The 25949-nt window shown below is 41.4% G+C and overlaps 1 protein-coding gene across 1 annotated transcript in view; it reads right to left on the reverse strand.

Moving 5' to 3' along the window:
• mybbp1a (MYB binding protein (P160) 1a) overlaps positions 1-20082 on the reverse strand; it is a 44242-nt gene extending 24160 nt beyond the window's left edge. The window contains exons 1-9 of the mRNA XM_056284758.1: positions 19845-20082; positions 18223-18318; positions 17190-17273; positions 16325-16399; positions 15757-15864; positions 12783-12973; positions 11854-12021; positions 6992-7109; positions 4890-5179 (exon numbers count right to left, since the gene is read on the reverse strand). Coding sequence (XP_056140733.1) covers positions 4890-5179; positions 6992-7109; positions 11854-12021; positions 12783-12973; positions 15757-15864; positions 16325-16399; positions 17190-17273; positions 18223-18318; positions 19845-20030 — 1316 coding nt within the window. The 5' untranslated portion in view covers positions 20031-20082. The remainder of the gene's footprint in view (positions 1-4889; positions 5180-6991; positions 7110-11853; positions 12022-12782; positions 12974-15756; positions 15865-16324; positions 16400-17189; positions 17274-18222; positions 18319-19844) is intronic.
• Positions 20083-25949: the final 5867 nt, after the last annotated feature.

Raw genomic sequence — 25949 nt, forward strand, 5'->3', positions numbered from 1 at the left:
CACAAACATAAATATATTTTAGTGGAATTTTATGTGAAAGACCAACACAAAGTGGCACACAACTGTGAAGTACAAAGAAAATTACACATGATTTTAAAAAAAATTTACAAATAAAAAAATGAAAAGTGCGGTGTGCAAAAGTATTCAGCCCCCCTGAGTCAATACTTTGTGGAACCGCCTTTTGCCGCAATTACAGCTGCAAGTCTTTTGGGGTATGTCTCTACCAGCTTTGCACATCTAGAGACTGAAATTTTTGCCCATTCTTCTTTGCAAAACAGCTCAAGCTCAGTCAGATTAGATGGAGAGCGTTTGTGAACGGCAGTTTTCAGATCTTGCCACAGATTCTCAATTGGATTTAGGTCTGGACTTTGACTGGGCCATTCTAACACATGAATATGTTTTGTTTTAAACCATTCCATTGTAGCCCTGGCTTTATGTTTAGGGTCGTTGTCCTGCTGGAAGGTGAACCTCCGCCCCAGTCTCAAGTCTTTTGCAGACTCCAACAGGTTTTCTTCCAAGATTGCCCTGTATTTGGCTCCATCCATCTTCCCATCAACTCTGACCATCTTCCCTGTCCCTGCTGAAGAGAAGCACCCCCAGAGCATGATGCTGCCACCACCATGTTTGACAGTGGGGATGATGGTGTGTTCAGAGTGATGTGCAGTGTTAGTTTTCCGCCACACACAGCGTTTTGCATTTAGGCCAAAAAGTTCAATTTTGGTCTCATCTGACCAGAGCACCTTCTTCCACATGTTTGCTGTGTCCCCCACATGGCTTCTGGCAAACTGCAAACGGGTCTTCTTATGGTTTTCTTTTAACAATGGCTTTCTTCTTGCCACTCTTCCATAAAGGCCAGATTTGTGCACTGCACGACCAATAGTTGTCCTGTGGACCGATTCCCCCACCTGAGCTGTGGATCTCTGCAGTTCGTCCAGAGTCACCATGGGCCTCTTGGCTGCATCTCTGATCAGTGCTCTCCTTGTTCGGCCTGTAAGTTTAGGTGGACGGCCGTGTCTTGGTAGGTTTGCAGTTGTGCCATACGCTTTCCATTTCCGGATGATGGATTGAACAGTGCTCCGTGAGATGTTCAAAGCTTGGGAAATCTTTTTATAGCCTAACCCTGCTTTAAACTTCTCCACAACTTTATCCCTGACCTGTCTGGTGTGTTCCTTGGACTTCATGATGCTGTTTACTCCCCAATATTCTCTTAACAAACCTCTGAGGCCATCACAGAACAGCTGTATTTGTACTGAGATTAGATTACACACAGGTTGACTCTATTTAGTCATTAGGTCAACATTCGATCATTCAGCAATCATCAGGCAACTTCTGAAGGCAATTGGTTGCACTCAGAGAAAAGCAATATAGCCTATTGAATACATTAGGCCACAACCAAGGTTAGCGATAAATTGTAGTTTGAGGTAGTTTTTATTTATCGAGATGATAAAATCAACTACTGATGTATAGCCTCAGATACATCAATTAAATTTTGTGGTGAATGCAGCTAAAAACAAAAAGACAATAGCTTACCTATGCTTGAAAGAGGCCATTAAATCTCCCAAATATTGTGACCATACATAGCTAGGATCTTCTTGCTGTATAAATTTTGGGGTATTTATTTAATAGCTGTCTTTTAAGACCAAAAAAAAAAAAATCACAACAGGAGGTTCAATCTGCTCTAGGTTTTGAAAAGGTGTATTTGTCCATTTTAGTCAAGAAACAATGTCTCATTTTCAGCTTTATATGACTAGATCTTTATGAAAATCTCAAATTTTAGTGTGCAATGTCTGTTCGTTGTATTACTCCCAATACCAGCATGCCTGAATTTACCATCTTTCATAGGAAACACAACTGTAGATAACACTCCAAAACACTACTTTTCAAAACATGCCCTCATACTGGCAGGCACTCCCTTAATCGCACTATCCATCTATCCTTTAGTACTCCATCAAAAAAGGAGAACGGTCCTCATTTTACTTCAAAAATAAAGTTCTAACAATTGCTTATACAAGAAACCCACCTGTCTCAAACATCATGGAAGATCTCAGCAAATGTAAAGACACCATGACACTTCTAAAACTTAAACAGTCACAATCCTAATCTGAAGAATGTCCTCTATGAGAGCATGTGACCACAAAGCTGAATACTGCCTGTAGGCAATTGCTATAAAAACTACCTGAATCACTCATTTCTTTATTCTTCTTTTATTTTCCCCCTTTTTCTCCCCAACTGTACCTGGCCAATCACAATGCTCTCTGAGCCATCGCGGTCGCTGCTCCACCCCCTCTGCCGATTCGGGGAGCGCTGCAGACTACCACATGCTTCCTCCAATACATGTGGAGTCACCAGCCGCTTCTTTTCACCTGACAGTGGGGAGTTTCACCAGGGGGACGTAGCACATGAGAGGATCACACTATTCCCCCCAGTCCCCCCCCGAACAGGTACCCCGACCAACCAGAGGAGGCGCTAGTGCAGCAACCAGGACACATACCCACATCCGGCTTCCCACCTGCAGGCACGGCCAACTGTGTCTGTAGGGATGCCCAACCAAGCCGGAGGTAACACAGGGATTCGAACCAGCGACCCCCGTGTTGGTAGGCAACAGAATAGACCGCTATGGTACCCAGACACCCCTTCATTTCATATCCCTCACAAACACGAACAGTTCATGAACCAAACTAAAACAGAGCGGAAAAGAATGTGATCAGTCCAAAATCAGGAAAAGGTTTAAAGACAAATGACCCATCTCTAAAGAAATCACAACTGCTAATACCCAGCTTACAATTCAAAGTCATGGCGCTGTTTGCTACTGGTACAAATCTCACCAGTAAAAATCTGAATTCCAACCAAACATTTTGAACATGTCTTATCACTCCATCAACACAATGTTTCTAGAAAATAGACAATACAGTGGTTAAATTCTATTGGGGAGACAATCTAATTTCGTCACACTCATTTACCACACAAAAAACACAGGAAAAGATAGAAAACATCCTATATGGCTTGACACAGATCAGCCAAGTAAATCAAGTCTCACACTAATAGAGTGTCTTTTGTCATTTATTGACAAAACAATGAATGTTTGTCCATGATCGATCAATGAACACAACTCCCATATCCTGGTCAGAGGCCAAGAAGCATGTGGATCATCTTCCTTCCACCCTTTACTCCACTCAAACACAATCCTATCTTAAAAATCAAAAGGCAAACCAATCAGTTCCCATTTAGAAATGCCACTGGTGAATTATTTTGACCAATTGCAAAAATAATTCAACTTGCCAAACAGAAAAATTACATTTCAAATTGAGGAACAATGAAAGACTATTAGGCTACATCATCTTTGAATCAAAAGTTGTTTTTTTTTTACTGAAAGTGTGTCCTGACACATCCCAGGTGGTGGTGGTGAGGGGGGGGGGGGTAAAATCGAAAAAAAAAACCCAGGCTACTCAGCAGCTAGTATAACGCAAAAATGTCTGGCTTAAAGAATGTGTGGTTAGGCATGAATGTTTGTAAGTGAACAGACTAGGGAGGGATGAAGGGAATGGATGAGACCGCACATAAAAATATGGGGAATAGTACTGAGCTTCCCGTTTTCAAAAAGGACACACATCATGCATTTTGTAGGCTTAAAAGATTACCTCATTGGACTGTGCTGATCCCAGCAAGAAGATGTGCAAAGTGCTGAGTTTCTCAATACTAAATGTTTTGTCTGTACCATCCTAAATGATTCCTGTCAACGCTTTAATGAAGTGCTGGTTGAAAAAAGTGGACGTATCCTCTTAAGGGTCTGGTTATTCTGATTGAATTTAAACAGGACTATAGAGGAGCAATTCATGGATTTTTCCTCTGGTTAGGCAGGGCTCTGTGCGAACCTGTTTGTTCCCCACGAAGTACATGTGCTCCTAAATGAAAAAAAATTATGAGCGCACAAAGAAATTTAGGAGCACAGTAAAAAATGTTCAAGTAACACAGTTTATTAACAATCAATTATATACAGATTTTAATGTGCGCGCACGTGTGTGTGTGTGTGTACGCATGGCACTGTGCAGAGTAATGTTAGCCTAAGCATGTAACATCAATCTAGATAATGTCTTACTTATATCTGGACTGAAGTCTAAGAACAGTATTGTTGAATCACTGCAGCGAAATGTTAGCAATCCCAATAAACTGTGTATTTGCTGTCTTGAACACACCCCATTCCTCCTGCGAACAAATTACTTGAATCACTTAGTGAGTTTGTCCCTGCACGGTTGCTCGCAACTGACAGAGCTAAACTTAACTGACTCAGAATCAATGGATCATTTCAGGAAGTGATTCAGTTCAGTTCGTCCACAACACTACTTGCTAAACCTTGTTAGTTAAACCTTGTAAATCTTCCTTGTCAGATTAGTCGCTTTTGCTCAAAATAAAAATTAATAAGCTTGATTTTTAGCGATACTTTTTAAACACGTCTGTCCCTGACTGACTACGGTAGGTTGCAATCTTAACTTACACACTGTGCTCGTAAATTATTTTTCCGGTTCACACATATCTAATTCTAGGGGCAAATGCGAGTGAAATACTCGCACTGCAGAGCCCCGTTAGGCTGATTCAGTCCCCTCAATCTGAGATTGATTGTTTATGAAATGATATATCACTGTTCAGTCTCTAAAATAACGTAACTGCTGTTTTGAGCAGGTATCCTTTCTCTTACAGAGGATAATCTGGCTTTCAATTGGAATAAACACCAATAGATGAGGAAACTAAAAGTAAACCTTGCAATTAAAAAATGCTGACAAGATTTATTTTTCCAGGTTGAAGTCCTCTGCTCTCCTACCCCCCCTTCATACTATTATTTGCTCCCCAAGAGCCCTGGTCCTAAAACTTTTGTAGGCCTATGTAACACTCACTGTGCCTTTTCTTCCTGTTTGGCTTTCTGTCTACGTGAGCTGAAATCCATGCAGTTCTCCAGCTGGGGCCGCAGGAACATGTTCTTCAGCCAGTCCACATATTGCTGCAACACCACAGGCTGCAGGTATCGCACCACTTTCCACACCGAGGGCACCACAGGGTAGCCATTATTGGTGACCTTGGAGAAGCCCAACACCACGGCCAGCTGCTTGTCAGGGTCCTCACAGCTTTGGAGGAAGTCTGATACGTATGTGTCCATCTCTGGTGCAAATCTGAAGCGGCCTGGTTTCTGGGGAAGGCAAGACGATGGAAACTTTGAATTTTTTGAAAAGGTTGACCTCATGTAGTACATATTCACATACAACAAAAGATTCTTTTTCTTTTTTTTTGGATTTTCCCCTTTTTCTCCCTAATCGTACCTGTCCAATTACCCCACTCTTTCGAGCCATCGCGGTCGCTGCTTCGCTGCAGACTACCACATGCCTCCTCTGATACATGTGGAGTCACCAGCCGCTTCTTTTCACCTGACAGTGAAGAGTTTCGCCAAGAGGACGTAGCACGTGGGAGAATCACGCTGTTCCCCCCCCAGTTCCCCCTCCCCCCTGAACAAACGCCCTGACCCACCAGAGGAGGTGCTATTGCAGCGACCAGGAGGCATAACCACATCCAGCTTCCCACTCGCAGACACGGCCATTTGTGTCTGTAGGGATGTCTGACCAAGCCGGAGGTAACACGGGGATTCAAACGAGCGATCCCCGTGTTGGTAGGCAACGGAGTAGACTGCTATGCTACCCGGATGCCCCACAGATCCTTTCGGATTCGTATTTTGTTCAAGCTACCCTTTTTTGTTGGGACAATAATTTGCCCCTTTTCATCTCCTGTTGTGTTGTACTTTTTTTTTTTTACCGTAATAATGAATGTTTGCAGGTTGCAGTGAGGCAAATAGGATGTATACTCAGAGCCCATCTACATGGACCTGATGTAAACTAGAGAACTGCAATGGGATTGGGATCCCACGGGTCTTAATGCAAATCTCGCGGAAGCAGGTGGTTTTAACTTTGCTGTGGGTGGGAATAGGCGGGCAAAAATTAAACTGTGGGTCCCGGAATGTAATTAGTGCTAACCAGGAGTATGCAGTCAACAAATGAAGTTGAAAAGAAGATCAAAGCTGGTCATTACAATACTACGGAGCCTGGGAGTTGACATGGACAGACGCATGCGCACTTTAGTAAAGCGCACACCGCCGCTGCGTGTAAAGTCCATAATTGTTTAATGTTATTACAGACAGGTATGTGCCTCTTTATTAATACTGCACAGTAAATAATGTATTTTCCCCGTGGGGTGGAAGAAGACACAAAATCAATGGAACTCTATTGTACGGGCGTGAATGGTCAGAATGTTTGCGGGTGCGGGCAGAAGTCGACACACATTGCGGGAGTGGGTGGGATTGTAACACATATTGCGGGAGAGGGTAGTAATTTTTTTTCTTTTTGGGGGATTTCCCCCCCCCCTTTTTTTTTTCTCCTCAATTGCATTTGGCCAATTACCCCACTCTGAGCCATCCTGATTAATGCTCCACCTCCTTTGCCGAGCCGGGGAGGGCTGCAGAGTACCACATGCTTCCTCCGATACTTGTGGAGTCACCAGCTGCTTCTTTTCACCTGACAGTGAGGAGTTTAGCCAAGGGGACATAGCGCGTAGGAGGATCATGCTATTCCCCCCAGTCCCCCCCCGAACAGGCACCCCGACTGACCAAAGGAGGTGCTAATGCAGCGACCAGGACACACCCAGGACACACCCACCTGCAGACATGGCCAATTGTATCTGTAGGGACGCCCGACCAAGCCGGAGGTAACACAGGGATTTGAACTGGTTATTCCTGTGCTGGTAGGCAACAGAATAGACCACTACGCTGTCCGGACGCCCCTGGGAGAGGGCAGTAATGGTCAGAAATCCAGCAGGAGTGGAATTAAGAGAACAGTCCCGCGCAGGGCTCTAGCATAGACAGCAGCGAAGACTAGAGTGGAGTGTTTCTGTTGCAAAGACCCGCAGCTAAACACTAAGGAGTACTCTCTCTGTAAGCCAACAGAGAGCCACTAACCTGAGCAGAGACCAGATGCTCCCCATAGTGCTTCATAACCTCACTAGACAGCGCCTCCTTCAACTGGTCCAACGTCAGCAAGGGCAGGGATCTACCCAGCAGACGGTACCCAAGGTAACTGAATGAAAAGACAACACAAAGAACAAGTCCAAAGATGATGAAATGTTATCAATGTTAATATTAATGTGCCTTTACATCACATTAGCCAACAACCAATGTTATAAACGTATAAAATTACAGTCAGTGAGGTAATGTTCACAGTATTATGCATGCAAGCACTATAGTGCATTGCAAGCTCCTCCATTTCTACTTCTCCAATTTTTTTACACACCACAATTGATTTTAATGGATTTTTTTCTTAAAAACAAACTACAAAAGAAAAATTAATTATTCAAGTAAGGTTTGTTTTTATTTTAACAATAAATATGATTAACAAAACCAAATCTTTGGTGATGTGAAACACCACTCCATCAGTAATGTCTTTCCACCAGGGCCCCTTCTTCTTATGTGGGATAATATGGGAAAATTATTCCACTCATGTTGTTATCTGGTTATTAGTGGGTGTTTTAGGACTGCCACTGTCTTGTGCAACTCACAGAGCCATGCACTCCTCTCACTCAGCTGCATGCCTCTGTAAATAAATTAATTGTGCCACTGCCTTTAGTTGCCACAGACTTAAGACAAACTTTACAGTGGACAGTGGTTTACTCGAGGTCGGACGCTGCAAAACCGAACCACTTCCAGACGACTGAGGCGAGACAATGCCTTTTTTAGGAACAAACTCTTCAAGCTGCAAGCTGCCATGTTGACCTGTGTCTGAAGAGAACTCTGGGGGGGTGGAGGGGTTTACTACAAACTACAGGAGCCAGGAAGCGGTGGTGGTTCCGTACAGTAATTCCTCAAGATAAAGTGAAAATCGATTTTCATTTTAAACATTGCCCTAAACCATAAATTCATATTAATTGATAAAAATCAATTTACTGCCCAGCTCTAACAGGAGGTTTAAAGAGAATGTAGGGAGTCCATTGTTACGAACAGGGACTCCTGGTGGAATCTCAATCAGCACATTATCAGGAAGCATTACGAAGTGTCACGCAAACATTTCAAGGTCTGTGAGCTTCAATCTGACCGTTTTCTGTGTGCAACTGTCCCCAGATAAACAGTAGACTATACAAATAACATAACTGTCTCCGTTATCTTTTTAGCTGAATATTAAAGCAATATATTTTTGCATTTAAACAGATTTCATATGTTCATTCTAAATAATGCCTCACTTTGCACATGCCAGCTTTAAATTTGCAAAGAGAACTTTGGTTATAAGACCTATCTAAGGCCAACTTAACTGGATAACATTAAAAATAGACCATTATTGTCAAACCCTAATGATTATTTTGTAGAAAACCTAAGCATCAGAGCACACGTTTCCTTTGAGCACGATTGGTACCAAAGAGAATGAGTGACCAAGTGGAGCACGTGGATGACCTTCTACCCGTTTTTTTGTATTTTTATATTTAAATAGAATAAAAACAGCTGTGTCCCCCTTCATGAGCTTGACCTAGCCATGGGCCTGGCTGTGCTTGTGGTATTCATCTAAATTTCACTCACTTTTGGATCACTAACAATCCGAATATTTTTGCTAGAATTATGTGTAGTTATGTGTTAATTGTAAGTAAAAGGAATCGGGAACACTTTGTCATTTCATGTACTTGTGTACATGAAATGAAATGAAATATCATTTCCCCCAGCCCACAGCAGTGCAACACAAAGACAAAAACACATATCTAAAAACTACAAGAACACATATATCCAAACCAAAATTAAAAAAAAAAATTTTTTAAATCACTGTCCGAGAGAACGAACGCCAGGATGACTGTCAGAACTGCCGGTCCACTTGGGCCAGCAGTTAGCTTAGCTTGCCCCGCTTCCACATCCTGTCAGAAAACCCTCGGTGTTTCCTCTTCGGGTGCAGCCCCGGGCAGGGCCATGGTCCCTGGGCCCAGAGGACGCAGCAGACCAAGCTCTCCCAGCCGATCCAGTGCCAACTCTCCCAGTCATCAAACAAAGACGTGGACAGACGTGGACAAAGACACTGCATGGACAGTACTGGGTAAGGCCACCGCAAATATAAGTTCGCGCCACCATCCTCCCACATCGGTACTGGGTGTGGCCACTGCAAACGTGAATTCGCACTAACATCTTCCCATACTGGAGGTGGAAAGCGGAAGATGCAGCTATACATTTTTCTTTTAAAATGTGAGAAAGAAATTGTACTGTGGTCAGAATTTCAGTGAGCGCTTTAGGCCCTTGTTTTCTCCTTATTTAAACAAAACAAAAAACATATACATATATATATATATATATATATACACACACACACACACACACACACACACACACACACACACACACACACACACTCACTGGCCACTTTATTAGGTACACCTTGCTAGTACCGGGTTGGACCCCCTTTTGCCTTCAGAACTGCCTTAATCCTTCGTGGCATAGATTCAACAAGGTACTGGAAACATTCCTCAGAGAGTTTGGTCCATATTGACATGATAGCATCACGCAGTTGCTGCAGATTTGTCGGCTGCACATCCATGATGCGAATCTCCCGGTCCACAACATCCCAAAGGTGCTCTATTGGATTGAGATCTGGTGACTGTGGAGGCCATTTGAGTACAGTGAACTCATTGTCATGTTCAAGAAACCAGTCTGAGATGATTCGAGCTTTATGACATGGCGTGTTATCCTGCTGGAAGTAGCCATCAGAAGATGGGAACACTGTGGTCATAAAGGGATGGACATGGTCAGCAACAATACTCAGGTAGGCTGTGGCGTTGACACGATGTTCAATTGGTACTAAGGGGCCCAAAGTGTGCCAAGAAAATATCCCCCACACCATTACACCACCACCAGCCTGAACCATTGATACAAGGCAGGATGGATCCATGCTTTCATGTTGTTGACGCCAAATTCTGACCCTACCATCCAAATGTCGCAGCAGAAATCAAGACTCATCAGACCAGGCAACGTTTTTCCAATCTTCTATTGTCCAATTTTGGTGAGCCTGTGCGAATTGTAGCCTCAGTTTCCTGTTCTTAGCTGACAGGAGTGGCACCCGGTGTGGTCTTCTGCTGCTGTAGCCCATCTGCCTCAAGGTTCGACGTGTTGTGCGTTCAGAGATGCTCTTCTGCATACCTCGGTTGTAATGAGTGGTTATTTGAGATACTGTCGCCTTTCTATCAGCTCGAACCGGTCTGGCCATTCTCCTCTGACCTCTGGCATCAACAAGATATTTTTGCCCACAGAACTGCCGCTCACTGGATATTTTCTCTTTTTCAGACCATTCTCTGTAAACCCTAGAGATGGTTGTGCGTGAAAATCCCAGTAGATCAGCAGTTTCTGAAATATTCAGACCAGCCCGTCTGGCACCAACAACCATGCCACGTTCAAAGTCACTTAAATCACCTTTCTCCCCCATTCTGATGCTCGGTTTGAACTGCAGCAGATCGTCTTGACCATGTCTACATGCATTGAGTTGCTGCCATGTGATTGGCTGATTAGAAATTTGCGTTAACGAGCAGTTGGACAGGTGTGCCTAATAAAGTGGCCGGTGAGTGTATATATATATATATATATATATATATATATATATATATATATATTAAAAAACAAAAAAAACCAGCTCTTCTTGCTGTGTTGTTGCTTTACTCCAAAGTAACATATGGCCTAAAAAATTTTAAGCAAGCCAACTTGAGCTAAAATTGCAAAAATGTAAATTTTATAGGAAAAAAAAAATACACAGAATGAGGAAGTCCAGCCAAACATAACAAGAGGAGGGGAACACTCCTGGGCCAACCACACCATCATCCGTTAGACCCAAGGCTCCCCTTAAACTAAACTAAAAGAGTGCACTCAGTAGAGTGCAGATTTCCACCAGGTATATCCCCTTTCCTCCGGTCCTCGGACTAGGCGACAAACCACCCCTTTTTTCGACTAACGGGAGAGGGGAAAATATGGAGGCACTGCCTGCATATCTCCCATTCTCCGGTGCTTGAACTTGGGCGAAAAATCAGCTGAGTTAGCAGCACTCAATTGCGGTATAAAACAGTTTTTTTTTAAAGGTTTTGAGTCACTACAACCACAAGAGGTCTTTGATCATACACACAAAAATACACACACAAAAATTATTAGGCAGACAGGCCCAGTAGTATGCGAGATTAGTAGCGGACAGATACACGCACCCATGTACAGAAAAACAACCATTTTTCCAAGGTTTTGAAGTACTGCAACCACGAGAGGTTCTTGATCATACAGACACACACACACACACACACACACACACACACAAACACACACATGCGTGCACACACACACATGACCAAACGCATGATTTCCCTCCAGGCTACCGCCTGGCAGAGACAATAAAAATAAGCTAACTGCAAAAACAGGAACACTGAAACCCATTCACCAAAAGAAACATAAAGCTAGATAAACAAATAAACTTGCTGTAAGTGGGTGTGCTGTCCCTTGGGAAGAAGACTCCCAGCACTATTTATGGGGCTACCCTTAATTTCCTACAGCTGCTGCCCCAACAATTAAGTGACAGACAAGGACAGAAAATAACAGGGAGCAAAAAGTAGAACATGGGTGCACATAACAGTGACTTCTCCAGAGGTGTAAAAAAAACCGGTCCAGAAAGTAAAAACCCTAAACGTGTCTTTACTCCATCCATGTATTAAACCAGCTGATTTGGGAAACTAGTCAGTGCAATCTGATGGTTTAGTACATGGGTGGAGTAAAGACACAGTTAGGGTTTTTACTTTCTGGACCGGGTTTTTACACCTCTTGTTACTTACTGCGTTGGTCCTGGGTGCTCCGTAAACATGCCATCAACGATGGCTTTTGTCCAGAAGAGCTGGAAGCTGTCCTCTTGCAGAGACTGTTTTAGCAGGTCCAGAGCTACTGGTGGGAGGAGGCATTCCTTTTTTACAGAGTGGGCTGCCATCTTTAGCACATCTGTCAACCTATTAGGAAGAAAATTATTACACACACTGCTTAAGGTGCCATTTGGGGTTGTTTTTTTTTAGTGGATGCATTAATTGGGGGTCTACAGGAAGCATCTTACATTGCACGGAATGCATTATGATTGTTAGGCCCTCAGACTAAATTGTTATTTAGGGCTGTACAAATAAATCTGACTAAATTGGAGCATTCTGGGTTTGAATCTTACTCAGGACCTTTGCCACACGTCATCATTGTAAACCTCCAAATAAAATCTATAAAAGCAAACCAAACACACAAGACCCTGTACAATATGCGTTGAATGCCCACCTCTTGACTTCCTGTCTATCAATATTTGAATATGGATCTTTACATGGATGAGCAATAGCAACACACATACCCACACAGGACATACCTAGCAAACATCTCAGTGGTGGGCTCAACATGACCATGTTTAATGAAACGTTCATACTGGTTTACTTGAAACATTCCTTTCTTGTGAGTGTATGAAAGATATTGCTGGCAGTGGTTTAAATTTGCCTCATGGGAATTGAGGTAGGATGAGGTATTTTTATTTCTAACTGTGACCTGGAAAAATAAAAACTGAATACAAGGGGGGCAAAACCAAATACAACAAGTAATAAATATGAATTTAATCTCTCCTCCATCACAAACGAACCAGAATATTTTAGACCTAGACTAACTCAGATAAAAATCTTAAATCATGTACATTTAGAGAATAAAGCAAAGAGATTCACACTGCAAGTGTATGAGATGCTCTTACTTTGGGACACTCTCGGCAGTGATGACGGTGGCGGTGCCCAGCAGCTTCTTAAGTTTCTTGGGTTTGAGAGACTGGGGAAAACGCTGCATGGCCACCAGGAGGAGCTGCAGCTGTTCTGGGGTTTTGAAGGCCGACGAGAGGTCACTCTGCAGGGTTCCTATCAACACCTCCTCAAACACCTCCGCTGGGGTCTAAATATTAACATAAATACATTCACATAAGCTCAGTATGGTGAGAGGTTTATAAAACTCAAATTGTACATTGGCATTTTGGGCAGGGGAACTTGCATCCTGAAATGTTATCTGTCAATGCTTGAAATAACAAAATTATTCCTATGCTTAAAAACTGGTTTGGGTAAAGGTTTTGATATTGAATGGCAGATCATCTACAAATATCTAACACTTTTGAAACATTCATGTCAGAAACTCTAAAAGTGATTGTTTTTTAACAACGGATCTGTTCAAAATGATGTATCAATCAATCAATCAATCAGATTTTACTTGTATAGCACTTTTCATACAAACAAATGTAACACAAAGTGCAAACAATAAAACAATGAAATCAATAAATCCCCCCCCTCACAAAAAATACATAAATAAAAGTACAGGCAAATTTTTAGAAAAGTACAAACAAGTTTAAAACTAAGTTAGTAAAATAAATAAAAGTGCCATAAACACTGATTAATTAAAAGTAACAACAGAGCAGAAAATATAAAAATAGCAAAATATATAAAACACACACACACACACTATGAATTTAGCTGTAGGCTGTTTTAAAAAGTAAGGTTTTTAATCTGCTTTTAAATGTGTCCAGTGTGGGGGCCTCTCTCAGGTCCTTAGGCAGGGTGTTCCATTTACTTGGGGCGTAAATAGAAAATGCAGCTTCCCCTGATCTAGACCTAGCACGAGGGATGGTTAAAACACCACTGCCATTGGACCTGAGAGTTCTTGCTGGTTTATAAGGAATTAACATGTCTTTTATATAGCATGGTGCAAGGCCATTTAGCGCTTTGTATACAATTAAAAGAATTTTAAAATCAATTCTAGTTTTAATGGGGGGCCAATGCAGAGATCTAAGAACAGGTGTAATGTCCTCATACTTTTTAGCTCTGGTGAGAACACGTGCTGCCGCATTTTGAATTAATTGTAGTTGGTGCACAACTGATTTTGGGAGGCCGGTGAATAGTCCATTGCAGTAGTCTAGTCTACTTGTTATAAATGCATGGATTAATTTCTCACAGTCTGATATTGACAGAAAGCCCCTTAGTTTTGAAATCTTTTTAAGATGGTAGAAGGCTGATCTTGTGAAATGATTGATGTGAATCTTAAAATTTAGATCACTGTCCATGATTACACCAAGATTTCTAGCTTCACCTTTGCACTCCAGAGACAGAGAGCTGACATGAGCTGCAATTGTGCACCAAAAATAAATATTTCTGTCTTGTCTTTGTTCAGTTGTAAAAAGTTATCTGACATTCATAAAGTCATATTGTCAATACACTGAATTAGGGAACGTATGGAAGCTAGGTAATCAGAAGATAGGGATATGTACAGTTGTGAATCATCTGCATAATTATGGTAATTTATTTTGTGTTTCTGTATAACATGTGCAAGTGGGAGCATACAGAGATTGAATAGTAGTGGTCCAAGAATCAAACCTTGGGGTAGCCCACGCATTATACCCACTTTGTCTCCAGTAGACACAAAGAACTGCCTGTCCTGAAGGTATGTTCTAAACCAGTTGAGAACCAGGCCAGAAAGGCCGACCCATTTTTCTAATCTCTCTAGCAAAATATCATGATCAAGTGTCGAAAGCAGCACTGAGATCCAGGAGCACAAAAACAGACAATTTATTAGAATCTGTGTTCATATGCAGATCGTTCACAACTTTGATAAGTGCTGTTTCTGTGCTATGGTGAGATCGAAAACCTGATTGACAAATGCCTAGAAGGTTGTTAGATATTAAATAGTTATTAACTTGGGAATAAACTGTTTTTTCAAGGATTTTGCTGAGGAATGGTAAGTTGGACATGGGCCTGTAATTGGCAATAACCGTCGCATCAAGATTACTCTTCTTCAGAAGTGGTTTAATGACAGCTGTCTTAAGTGCTGCAGGAAATATACCTGTCTGAAGAGAGTAGTTAATAATATCTAAAACGTCATGTGTTAAGCATGACATCAAGTGTATGGAATAAAATACCAAATTATCTGTGACTCCAAGTTCGCTGATAAGTATGAAATAGTTCAAAGGAAGGTTGTACAAGTGTCAGGTTCAACAACTCAATAAAGCTGGGGTAGGCAATTTTGGTTTTTTTAATGGTGTCATTAGGCAAAAATTCCATAACAACCTTTCAGCATATTGTAATTCAAGTGGTCTGACAGAAAACTAGACTTCTGCACCTCTTCTTGGCTCTTTATTCAAGCTTTAAAAAAATCTAGCCTGAGACAGAAAACTTTAACCAATCACGGGTCATTTCAGAGAGAGGGCATTCCTATTGGCTGTTCTCCAAATTCAGATGCGCGTATATGCGATCAATTCGCGTCTGCCCTGCCCCGCTGGTTGCTTGCGGTGACCAACTCAAAATGGCTGCTTCACAGGAACAATATTAGTGCAACTAAGAGATTCGCTGAAAAAAATATTTTTACATGGTTAGATTATCAACTACGATACAAGTTTCACAAGTCTCACTTTGACATTTCCTGGTTATACACGAGTGTAAGCGGCTGAAGGGTGAGGCGGACGTCATTTGGTGGGAGGGGCTTAGTGGAGTGATACGAGGCAGCAGAAAGAGAGACGGAAGGATTTGCATTGGAATGTTCAATGTTACCTACTGCAGCTTTAAGGAAATTGATTGTACTCTTGCTCAGTCATTTAATCTTAAAACCAGAGTAAAGCTACAACTGAATGGTGGACCAGGTATAGGGCCACTCAAAGCTGAAAATACACAATAAAACAGATGGTACAGCCAAGTCACCTCAGAGAGGATGTCCGCCATGGTCTTACTGGGCAGGTCCTTAAGATGCTCCCTGCGCTCCGAGAGGCTCTGAAGGAGCTGGATACACCCCAACACCACCTGTGGTTCCTGTTATCCAAGTAAATGTAAATGAAAAGATGACTGCAATTGCAGGAGATGGACAAAAACCTAAAGATGAGACTGCTGAGTGAGCAAAACACAACAGGCTACTGCTTTGCAATTCATACTTTCTTCCAGCAAGTGCATGATTTCATAAACTGTTCTAACCTAAATTGTTTTTTTATGCGTTTGTATTTTTAGTGCTCATTTCAATTTTGTGACATGAACTTTAAATTATCATTGGAGAATTTCTGGAAGAACAGTCTGATTGGAATAAAAAAAGAACTGACAATGGCAAATGAGTATAGGAAGTAACCAACTCTAGCCATATCATAAGAGCACTCCAATTCATACAGTCTGTGTTTACATTTTTGTTGAACTAATCCTTACGTTCCTCATTTAAAAAGGAGAACATGCAGTTATTTTACCTAGTGTTAGTCACTGTGCGATCAAAAACTCTGCTCCTTACCTTAGACAGGCGACTGGACTGAGACAAGGCGAGGACACCAAAGTAGTTCCCAAACAAGGCATTTCTCATTAGTTTCTGAAAAGAAAAGATCATGAGACTCCTGGATCGTAAAAGTAAACATGTTTTCTGGCCCATAGTAAGTAAGTAACCTTTATTGTCACTGGACACAAGTGCCAGCGAAATTAACCATCAACCCGTCCGTACATATACACAAACATACATACAATACAGGAAGACGGGGATGGAAGAAAATACAACATAACATGAGGAGAGGGGAGGAGAAAAAAAAGCAACTCCCAGACTATGCTCCTGTGGGGAGTACAGTGTGGGAACAGGAAAGAAAACCTCAGCAAAATAAGCACATAAGTCAGTACACTTTACAACATGAAAGCTCATGACTTGCAACAGGGGAGGGGGGAGTGGGGGTGGAGGAACCCAGTGCAGGCAATGAGCCATCCGGTCCTGCAGCCGTGGGCGCTGGTCACAGACCCGCTTGTCACACTGGGGGTGCAAAGCGGCGAAGGCGTGGGATGGGGGGGTAGGGGGGCGTGATTGCAGATATGTACGTGTGTATGTATGTAAAGTTCGTGTATGTGTAGGCCTGGTGAGTCGCTTTGGCTGGTGTCCCAACCATAGTCATCACGCATATCAGAATTATCCCAGGGATTTGCACTTTAAGTTTGACTATGACTAAAAAAATACCAAGGATTTTGGAGTTAGTTAATGAAGCTCCCCACAAGAAACAACGATGTATCATAGCTTTCTCCACTGTGTGCACTGCACTAAAGTGGTTAGGAATGATATTCCACTCGCTTGGTAACCATGGACATTGATGAAGCATATGATATGTCCTCAAAAGTCTTACCTTTTTCACTTTCTGTAAATTGTGTTTCTCTTTTATGTCATCTAGTACAGTCTGCAGGGGGATCTCCTCAAATACACTCAGGACCTAAGAAAAAAATCCAAAAAAGACTTCATACAAAAGGTCAAGTTGTTAAAGGACCGTAGAGCCCTCAAAGTTTTGATAAAAAATAAACATTTAGGTCACATTCACATCTGCACATAACCAAATAAGAGGAAACACATGAATTAAATAAATACTAAACACTTGCATAATGGTCACATCTTATCATATCCCATCAAGCAAAAAAATTCCAGGAAGACTAATTATTTTGGCTACATGGCTTCAAGAGCAGCTCTTTTCAAAGATACATTAGGCTCCAAGTCATTAACCTCTTCATACGACCACAAATGCAAATTTTGAGTAAAGTGATGCAAAGAACACAGGCAGGGGTCTACTGAGCATTGGATGAGGAAATTACTGTTATTGTTCACTCTGTTTTTTGAAAAGCTGATGTGTACATATGACATCTAGAGGCTTGAGTGCTTGATTCCTTAAGCAATGGCTGCTGTCATAGTTTCCAGTGGTTTGATTTGGGTCACCAAAACACAGACAGGGCAAGGCAAACAAATACATACAAAGCAAGGCAAGACAGGCATTATGAATGATACCTCCATCAACAGGGCAAGACTGGTGTCTGAATGTTCTGACACGCATATAAAACATATTCCGAAACTATCCCTGTCTACAGATCTCAACGCTCTAGGAAGGTTCTGGGGCGCTGAGCCTATTAAAGTATTTTCCACCTTCAATGATGGAGTCTGTTGTGGAATGTTTAGGTCACATACTTCCTATTAATTCTTGACACTTGCAGACACTCCATGCCAATGCACAATGGTAGACACTATGCCAATGCACAATGAAGATGCTCTGGAGGTTCATGGTGACTACAAACCTCTTATAACAGTTTATTTTTATTTTGCTAGTTACTTGCATATTTCAGGACAACCATGCTCTCTTTGCATTAATAATAACTTGTGTGGTTATTCTGACCTACCTGTCCAAGGGCCAAGCTGAAGCCAGGTCGTGAAGCCTCTCTGGTGTGTGCTAGGCCAGCCACCAGCCTCTTAAGGGTGTACTCCAACTCATCCGACTAGAGTGGAGAACAGACCCCCAGGCCATGTCACTTACTTTGTTCACAACAATACAGCACAAGCATACTGCAGTGTTAGATGGCACAAGCCATTTAGGTATGAATATGCCATCTATATATCAGTGTTTCCCTTTGCTGCCCTCATCTTGGTGGGGCGGGCCACCCGACTGAAGTAAACTACCACTCCAAGGGAAATGGGGAGGGAAAAAAAAGTGAAATTTTCATCCAACAAGTCAGCATCTGCATGATGACACTTGTAGCTTTGGGGAACCTGCCACCCACCTACCCAGGGGATCCAACTGTATGTATTGGATTTTCTTAAACAGATCCAATAGTGCGATTTCACAGAAAGTTGAATCAGTCCAGATGAACTGCTTTTCTTACCTGGATTATTGATCATGCATAAAGACAATAGTGTGATTTGTTCTAAGGCTGTGCCCAATGAGGTGATGACGATATATGCTGTCCAATAATATTTAGATTTAAAGTTCAGGACATTAAAAAAAAAGATCCCGAAGGTGGCCATCAATTAAAAAAAAAGTCCTTTTCTTTTTTGTGACTGCTGCTACCACTACCACTGCCTACAGTTCAGACGTGGAGGGAGCAAATGTCTTGATAGTTTGTAGGCTGGAATGGTACAAAAGTATATCCTTGCCATAAAATACTGACGTAGTTCTTATGAGTGAGGTTCTCAATTCAGTTTCTTCTTTACATGTCAACAGAAATATAAATTGAAAGAAATCAAACTCTAAAAATGTTCAATTACAAGGTGGTAATGAAAATATGGTTTAAAACTAAGACGCTCCTTCAAAGCCTCAACACCTTGAATCCAGACCAAGGGTCTATGGATAGGAGGGATAATACGTTGTACGTTTTGTAACTGTGACTGTAAAGCCCACTAGCACAAAATTGTGTTTTAGGGCTATACAAATAAAACTGACTTCATTTTTTTCCGGCTAATTAAAATAGATGATAACCAAGAATATTTCTGAGAACAGAATTTGGCTCAGCTTTTGGGAGGGGGGGGGTATTTTATGTTCTACCTCCTTTATGGGTAAACATAATGAAGCATGCCAATAATTCTGCATGGCACAATACAAACGTTGAGATCGAGTCTGAGGGTTTTTGGCAGCCTGACTCAGGTTGGCTTGGGGCCCCCATCCAAAATCCCTGACTAACAATTGTGCATTACAAGTTACAAAGTATCTCTGAGAAGGAGGACATTTTCCAGATGGTCTGGTGAAAGGTTAGCGATGAAATCTTTGCATTTCTGACAGCCCCTTTGTAGAATGGTTTCTTGACTAAGCCCTTAGGCGTGTATAGAATATAACATTTTAGAAAACATGTTAAGTCGATCTTTAGAGCGCTCGTTCCACTTTGGTCGTTTGTACTACTTCGACATTACAGCATTTTGAACGTTATGAAGGATATATGTGTATACTCAACAGTAGGAAAAGTGCTCCTGCGTATTACGAAAGCCCCAAAAAGCAGTATGTTAGGCTTATAACAGTAAAAACACAACTTACCTTCTCACTACTTTTCAGATACTTAACGAGGTTTTCGACAGCCCTCAGTCGTGTATCCTGCTCAGGTTTAGCAATGTCCCAGAAGAAATCTAGGAAGTCACGGTTCTGCTGAAGGATACCTTTTGCGTCGGTGATCTTTGGACGCACCGGCTCTTTTTCTGATATCTCCCCCATCTCCACATGCATCGCTGCTTGTGGCAAACTTCACATGCACATGCTGTGGAAAACGTGCGTGACCCTTCACATCCGTCGTTTTCTTCTTCTTTGGGTTTTAACGGCTACCCAGTTTGCGTCTTCTGCATTCTTCTTCTTCCGGGACAACTCTTCTTCTCTCATATTACATCGTAAAACAAGAATCACTTACCAAACGTTCATGTGGTAAATTTTAAACGAAAAAAAAAAACGAAATTTTAAACGAACACCCCCCCCCCTCAGATTTTCTTTCAACTTAAAATTTAACTTGGAACAAATGTTTGATAATGTAAAAAAGATAAACCAAAAGAAACCCCTTAACGTATGTGAAAATCTAAATATTTTTAGTCGCATATACTCTTGTGTTTGTATTCATGTACATACATTTTGTTACTCTACGCATGTACTTTTTATTTGAATTATTTTTTATTACATTAATTATTTTGTGATATAATATGAAAAGATTATACAATATCTGATATGTCTACGGAGAACGAGGAGAACTCTGTTGCCTTGCAATATTAGTTTATATTTGACAGCTGCAGAAATAAAGTTTTTGACATAAATTAAGGCACAATTATTTATGCAGTTTCAGGGAACCGGCTTACTTATGGCCCTCACTTTCTGGCCCGCTTTGATATAGAGACCTCTTAAATAAGAGTGATTTCAAAAACGTAAGAGAATACAACAGTACTCGACCATGTTCTTAAAGGTGCAGCTCTTCAAATTTAATTTGTATTGTGAGTTACCGCCAAAGCACAAGGTGGCGATAACGACTAAGGATTAGGGGCGCCACTCTACAGCGTGCAGTACCGATCAAGTGCCTTGGTCTCGTTATACGATTCCTCAGCGCCGTGTACAGAGAACAATACCACCATCTGCTGGCCATCATGTGTATTTGTAGCCCAGTAGAATATAATTTGTATAATTATGTCTTCATGCGTGCTCAATAATCCACGTAAGAAAATCACATAAAGATGAATCAGTTCATCTGGACACCGGTGTCCAGATGAACTGATTCATCTTTATGTGATTATATGATTAGAGTATAATTTGAAATTCCCATTTATTCATCATGACAGAGGTCACGTCTTTGATCTGACGTTTGATATTTGCATGTTGGTGCTTTAATAAATGTTGAGATTTCCATATCTAAAATCCAAGTTATAATGAAGTTGCAAGTTAGACTCCCGTAAAATACATGGCCTATGTGTGTGTGTGCACACGCACGCACGCACACACGCACACACGCACACACACACACACACACACACACACACACACACACACACACACACAAACGTTTTGGGAAGTACTGACCATCTCCTCAAATTGCCCCCACCCCACTACGCAGTCACACTGAATTTGTAACCCTGTCCTCATATGATATCTTTTGTTTTTCTCCAAATAATTATCCTTCTCCATTCTACAACACACACACACATAAAATGGTTCGTGTCTTGGACAGATTATTTTCTCAGTAATATTTCATGTCACTGACTAAGCTCTTTTGCCCCCCCCCTTCACATTTCTTTCCAAATCTTTATCGAGTTGTTAAGGGAAAACGTCTCAGAAATCTTTTGGAAACCTGCGAGTGCATCCTACTACAAGTGAGATACCATACTTTCATTCTTGAAAACAATGCAGATATGTTATTCTTGTTTGCATCTCTTTGTTGCTCCCAGTGAGGTTTACTGGGAGGAAAAGATGATCAGTGATCTTACGTTCACATGATATTACTAGGTTTCCTGAGCTAAAGAAAATACTTAAAGCAAGGGATCTTTCCTTCACTGAGTTTGATGGGTTTTGGGATGTCTCATAAGCAACTGTTTGAAGGATCTTCTAGTTACTGGCTGATCAAACACAGTAGTAAATCTGACAATAACATATCCATTATCCTTCCTGTTTGACTGATATGAGAAATTATTTTGAATTCTTCAATTCAAGAGGTTTGCACTTTTTTATTTTATTGGTCCTTTTTTAATTGTTTTTTCAAATAAGCTAAAAGGGGATATTCACAAACTGAAATTGAAACAAATACAGTTTTAGTTTGAAAAAATTCTAGATGAAAAATAAGACTAGAAAACCAATTGTAGGAATTAAGCACAATTTAAATGCAAGTATCTGACAAATGACAAATCGGTGAGCGCCATTTTTATTCCACATATTTCCATTTATACAAAGCCTTTTTGTACGGTGGCTACAGGAAGTCATCAAATTCTCTGTATCCGAAATTCAGTCAAGTAGAGTCAACAGCTTGGGATATCATGCATCATCAATAGAGGTGAATAAAATCAACATTTCTATGGCTTACCTATTGTTCATGAATGAAAGCTGTTGATGTACTTTTATTTTAAAAAATGCATTAGTCTCATCAGCACAAATTGCACATCATATTTCAGTAGTTTAGTAACGTCGCTTGTATATGCATGCAGGTGTAAGGTATTTCTACCTTAAAAACTGATGAAAAACACTTGCACTTAAATATGCCGTAATATGTTGCCCAATGTGTTGAAGATTCATTTGATTAAAACTAGCTGACGAGGCAGAGATTCGGACAACGACATAAAACAAGTTCTTATGGGTTGGGAACTGACATTGTAGAGAGCATGGTAAACTCCGTTAACCTGCTAACAGCAGCTATACAGAGCTAGCCACGCTTATTGAAGAGTTCTTAAAAGACGGCTGCACAACCAAAATGAGCAACTGAACCAGACGGATCCCCAGGGAGGCCAACAAACACAACCACAGTGGTGCTTGGATGTGAGGAGAGCGATCTTGGCAGGAGAAGCCACAGTCATAGGAAAATAAAAAAGCGAGGAGCATCACTTCATGAATTGTGCGACTGAGTGGCTTGACGAAGGGCACATTACAGCAACTGGGGTGAAAGCCTCCGAGAGCATGATGCAAATGAGTCTGTGGTCCGATGATTTTTTTTTTTTTTAACTTTTCAGATGTAATTCAAATGGCATTTGGGAGAAACTGAGCACAACCTTATTGCCAAACTAACTCCCTCCTCTCCCTGAGCGGGGTGGTGACAGCATGATGTGGCAGAAGTAGGAAGGCTTTTAGGGATGGAGGTAATGACTGAGTTGGGGGAAAAAAATTCAAACGCTTTGGAGGAAACTGCTTTAGAGTGCCAAAGACCGTAAATAAGAGCAGCGACTTGTGCTGGGCGGCTCAAAACTGGAGTGGATTCACACACGGCTCACACAGCCCAGACGTGAATCCTAACAAAAAAATCTGGGGAATGATATTCGACATAGCTGCTCATAAATGCTTCCTGTATTAAAACGACTGACCTTAAGTAAACCTGTGAGGAAGGATGGGAGGAACTCCTCAAATTCAGATGTCCCAAGCTTTCACAGACATCCAAAGAAGAGTCACGGCTGCACGTTCTAGCTCACACATCTTGTTCACAAAGAGAGCGGGGTCTACTTTTACTTCAACATAACATAAAATAAAGGGTTTTCTAGTCATAGCAGGATAAAATTGCTGATGCTAGAGACCTGCTAATCCACTGGGGAAGGAAGAAGTCTTTTCTTTGGCCCAATAACCCTAGATCTACTCTTTCATTCTCCAAAACACGACATCTATTCTCCAAAACATGACATCTGTCCCAACTATTGCTCTTTTTTTGGGGGGGGGGGCTTTTTCCCCCTTTTTCCTCCCTAATTGTACTTGGCCAATTACCCTATTTTCCAAGCTGTCCGGTCACTGCTCCAAGCCCTCTACCGATCCAGGGAGGGTTGCAAACTACCACATGCCTCCTCCGATATATGAGGAGTCGCCAGCCACTTCTTTTCACCTGACAGTGAGGAGTTTCACCAGGGGGACGTAGCACGTGGGAGGATCATGCTATTCCCAGCAGTTCCTCCTCTCCCCTGAACAGGCGCCCCAACCGACCAGAGGAGGCGCTAGTGCAGCAACCAGGACACATACCGAACAATCCGTCTTCCCACGTGCAGACACGGCCAACTGTGTCTGAAGGGACGCCCGACCAAGCCAGAGGTAACACGGGGATTCGAACCAGCGGTCTCCGTGTTGGTAGGCAACAGAATAGACTGCAATGTTACCCGGCCACCCCATCCGACTATTGCTTTGTGTGGTTTCACATATTACACCAGATTGCAGGAGGGGGGGTTATGGATTTTGTTAGAAAGAAAAAAAAGAGTAGACATTAGTTTCAAAAGACATTAAATTTTCTTTGGTTTCTGGTATGAATATTGTCACAAATATTTGAAATATCAATGGGTTTCGAACTGTAGCCTTCTTTCTGGGAAAAACAGACAAATGGCAACTTGAAACCTTCTGTGGTGAGAAAAAAGGTAGCTCAGAATAACAGAAGCTGGCTTTTTAGGTTTCTAACTAGTATATTATGTGTTAATCCAGAAACTGTTAGCACTGCCAATTGACTGTTAATATGCCAACCGCAAAGATGCATATAAATCAAAGCTGTCCACTCATTTCTACATTTATACAGAAAACCTGCAAAAGTCAAGCTCGTATGCAGATTTGGAAACTCTTAACTGTGTGTTTGACTTGTGGATTACTTTGTGCGCTGACCATGAGATGGCCATCTGATAGATTACTAGTGGTTTGGTTTTAGCGTTTTAACCAATTACTCTGCCACAGTTAATTTGTCCAAGTTATCGTGGCATGTATCATTTTATGAATAAAAGCAAATGAGAAAAACGACTCAAACCCATTCTTTCAGGATATGATCTGCATTTTAAAACTGCAATGGAATAGAAAAGAAGTCTTAAATTTTAAACAAAATGAAAACAACTCATTTACAGATTCATATTCCTAAAGCCTTAAAAAAGGCAGCTCTTTCATGGGGCATGTTCATCCCCTGTCATTGTAAACCTATTATAGCCTATTATAAATCTGCAGACTGGTTTGATAACCTAATCCATGCTCATGGAATTATGCTTTAGTTTCCAAACCATAAAGTCTTTTAACATTATACACAACATTTACTTTTTGTTACACCTAACATTTGCATTCATAAAAATTTCTAAACCGTTACTTCAGAAATCAGCATCATCTGTATATATTATTTTCAAAATAGAAATCATTGCGAGCATATACAAGCTTCAGTGTCTATTCTATTCTGATTCATTCATTTCCCATCAATCAGTCAAGAGAAACATGACACAAAACACAATGAGGCTGAAATACACAAGTGCTTCTTTGGGTTTCTGAAAACGATAGGTCAATGTCTTTATGCATGCTCAATAATCCAGGTATGGAAATCACAGGAAGTTCACTCATCTAAGTGACTACTGAAGAAGTCACTCAGATGAGTGATGAAAAGTTTCTCCCACTAAACATGGTGTGCAGATGAACTGATTCAACTTTCTGTGACAGGTCAATGTATTGAAGCCTGAGATGCACAGCTATTAATAACTAGCAAGATGTACTGAAATGCATCCAGAATTGAAGCCATCAAAAGGCTCCCTAAGTTTTGCAGGAGTCATGTGGGCAGGTTGACTCACAATCTTGGGGTAACAGATTCCTTGGTTGGGTTTAGAGTCAAAAAATAGCTTTTTGATTGGATCATACCCGGGTGGGTATAGGCAGGTGTGTCTTAAGGAAGGGAAAATGTGGTCAAACACACAACCTATGAGCCCAAAAAGTCAGCTTCCTGCTCATTGTGAAAGGCCATTCCTCCAGTTTTTACAGCAGTGGAGAAGAAAAGCTCATACATACTGGTTGCTTGGCTTACATTCGGCTCTGAAAGCAGAGTAGGAAACTAACTTTGTAATTCACAACCAACAGTGGCTGACATTCAGTAAACTCACTAACTATTACCAATCAATTATATTTCTATAGGTGAGAAAAACATTATGGACCATTAACTGCCTGCCAAAGTGGTAGGCATTACCTCCAGTCACCGTGATAACCTAC

Source organism: Lampris incognitus, chromosome 8 (genome assembly GCF_029633865.1).
Source record: "Lampris incognitus isolate fLamInc1 chromosome 8, fLamInc1.hap2, whole genome shotgun sequence".
Taxonomy (NCBI): Eukaryota; Metazoa; Chordata; class Actinopteri; order Lampriformes; family Lampridae; genus Lampris; species Lampris incognitus.